The 2500-nt window shown below is 35.4% G+C and overlaps 2 protein-coding genes across 4 annotated transcripts in view; one reads left to right on the forward strand and one right to left on the reverse strand.

Moving 5' to 3' along the window:
* The window catches only part of LOC125037978 (N-acetylated-alpha-linked acidic dipeptidase 2-like), a 72134-nt gene that overhangs the window by 58256 nt on the left and 11378 nt on the right, over window positions 1–2500 (reverse strand). The window lies entirely within an intron of this gene.
* Window positions 1–2500, forward strand: part of LOC125037954 (7SK snRNA methylphosphate capping enzyme-like) — a 29212-nt gene that overhangs the window by 7229 nt on the left and 19483 nt on the right. The window contains exon 1 of one of the 3 annotated variants that reach the window (XM_047631205.1): window positions 1–48. This exon is cut by the window's left edge and continues 52 nt beyond it. The exons of 1 other annotated variant lie outside the window; for it this stretch is intronic. Coding sequence is in view for 1 of the 2 variants with exons in the window: in XM_047631189.1 (XP_047487145.1) it covers window positions 441–489 (49 nt within the window). In the remaining variant the exon portion in view is untranslated. Of the gene's footprint in view, window positions 49–355; window positions 490–2500 lie in introns of those variants that run through there. One more of the 3 variants, XM_047631189.1, reaches the window with a different exon arrangement.

Genomic DNA, 2500 nt, shown 5'->3' on the forward strand with positions numbered 1-2500 from the left:
ATGGCTTTTCTCGCCAGTGTGCGCATATTGTCAAGTGTTTCTGTGCAGGTGTGTTCCTAAAGTCGTGAACCTTCGTGCAAGCCATGTCTTAGTGAGAAGATAGGTGGTTTTGGGGTGAAAATCGTGTGTGTTTTTAAGGGTGTAGGTGAGGAGGGTCGGGCGAGGAGGCCGAGGAGGGCGCTGACTGCGCATGCGTCGGGAGGCGCATGGCGAGGGCGGCGCGACTTTCGAAGGGCTCCTCGGGCGGCGCTCTGCTGCGGCCCTGCTCGGGGTGCCTGTCCTCTCACCCCATCAGGAGTAGAAGGACAGTGCCCTGGCATGTGTAATACGATGTCAGTTCGTTTAAGATTTCCCTGGGTTCCATATTGGGTTTGAAGAACAGACTGAAAGTTTCGTGGTTTCACTTAATAAATGATTAGTCCAACAGACCTCATCTTATTATGATACTGTCATTCATGACAGTGGCAGATTGTATGGGCATGTTCTTGGGTGAGTTTGATAACATGAGAAGAGTGAAAACATTTGACATTGCTTATTAATGAAAAGGAATTATCACGTCATAATTTTCCTTTAGACAGTTATGGAAATTCATATCAGGTGTTCCACTGACAAGTGGTTCAAGAGTTATTCATGTGGAGTGGGAAGTGGCTCATTTGAAGGAATAGATGCACAATAGATACTAAATTGTCATTACTATTTTGTCATACATTAAACAAAAAATATTGGTCTCTTAGACTTAGTAAATCTTCATGAAAGGGAGTTATTTATTTGATATGGAAGTAACAGGTTGCATGCACCAGTAGTTATAATCTTATGAGAATTTTTTTTATTAAATTATAGGAAAAACCTGCAGGGCGTAAAGCAACTATAATTCCTTATTTTATTTACTCAGTTCAGTACAATTGATTTGCTTGCTTGATATTGTTTATCTATTTGTATGTCAGTATCTGCATGTCCATCTACGTATACCAGCATAGATATTGGAGACGACAGGTGAGGTGAGGTAATTTGTGAATTGTTTAATTCATATTTATATTTGAAAAGTTCACCATTGAGTTTTAACAGTCATAGGTATAAGAAAAGGGAAACAGTTCAGACATAAGAGAGAAGGTTTAGAGACCTCTCCTTGTTTTAAGCTCAGAAGCCTAACCCAGTTTCTGCCTAAGGTGTCCCCCTCTCCTAAAATCATGGCTTGTGTATGTAGGTGGATGTGCATGGTAGAAATGATATTTGAAATTATAATGATAACAATGATAATGATGATAACATTGATATAATAGTTACTAATTGTATTAAAGTTATGAAGGCAGTCAACAAACAGTCCTCACATAAATTTGTTTCTTTGATAAACTACCAGGTAGATGTACATTGAGGAGTTTTATTTGTATTTGTTGGAATATGATGTGCAGAGACCATAGTAACACTAGACTTAGTTGTACAAGCATAAATTTGCAGACTTTGATAAACAATTATGGTCTTCCCTTTCCTTAATAGACTGACAAAACAGGGTCATTGTGGGTCCCTCTTTATATATTTGTGCATTGTTTTCCCACACTTTTGCATGTTTATTTATAGCAGTGTATCATTTTAGCTCCTTTGTCTTATCTATCTTCATAATTATTCTGGATAATTACTTATATGTTTTTTTGTGGAGGTGGATTTTAGAAATTAAATGCCTGCTTACCTTGGGATAAAATGTACCGACACACATCCGATGGCAAATAATTACAATACATTTTTTTTTTCTTACTGGTTACACCCATATATCATATTGTAATCATTAAGCATGAATTGCATATATGTATTCTTTTAAACATTTCCCCTTATGATGACTTGCTTTTAAAATTCACATTAAAATATGTTATTTAATTTATGCAAGCACGTTCAATTATGATCTCTCTCCTGCTTCAAGTTCCCCTCTAAAGGTTACCGTGTGTAATTTTTAGTGTAATCTAGTAAATGCTCATACTTACTGAAGATTTTCTACTCTGAGTCACAGATTCTATCTGCTGTTACTTGTGGAACACTGGTCACATGTTATATTTGGCTACTACAAAATATTATTATTAGCTAAATATTTGTTATCATTCTTGTCATGCACAAGCATCCACACACAAGAACGAACTTAGGTAATCAGTCTGTCCATACAACCATGTACATATATAAACATGTACATAGTCACATGCACATATACTTAAACATCCATTCCTAAACATATATATTTGTGTGTGTGTGTGTGTGTGTGTGTGTGTGTGTGTGTGTGTGTGTGTGTGTGTGTGTGTGTGTGTGTGTGTGTGTGTGTGTGTGTGTGTGTGTTGTGTATGAATGTATGAATGTATGTATGTATGTATGTTTGTATATATATGTATATATATATTTATATTTATTTATATTTATATTCATATGCATGTCTATGTGTATATATATGTATATGTATATATATGTATGTTTATATATACTTAAATTTATACATATATTTAGATTTATACTTATTCATATA

Source organism: Penaeus chinensis, chromosome 3, assembly GCF_019202785.1.
Source record: "Penaeus chinensis breed Huanghai No. 1 chromosome 3, ASM1920278v2, whole genome shotgun sequence".
Taxonomy (NCBI): Eukaryota; Metazoa; Arthropoda; class Malacostraca; order Decapoda; family Penaeidae; genus Penaeus; species Penaeus chinensis.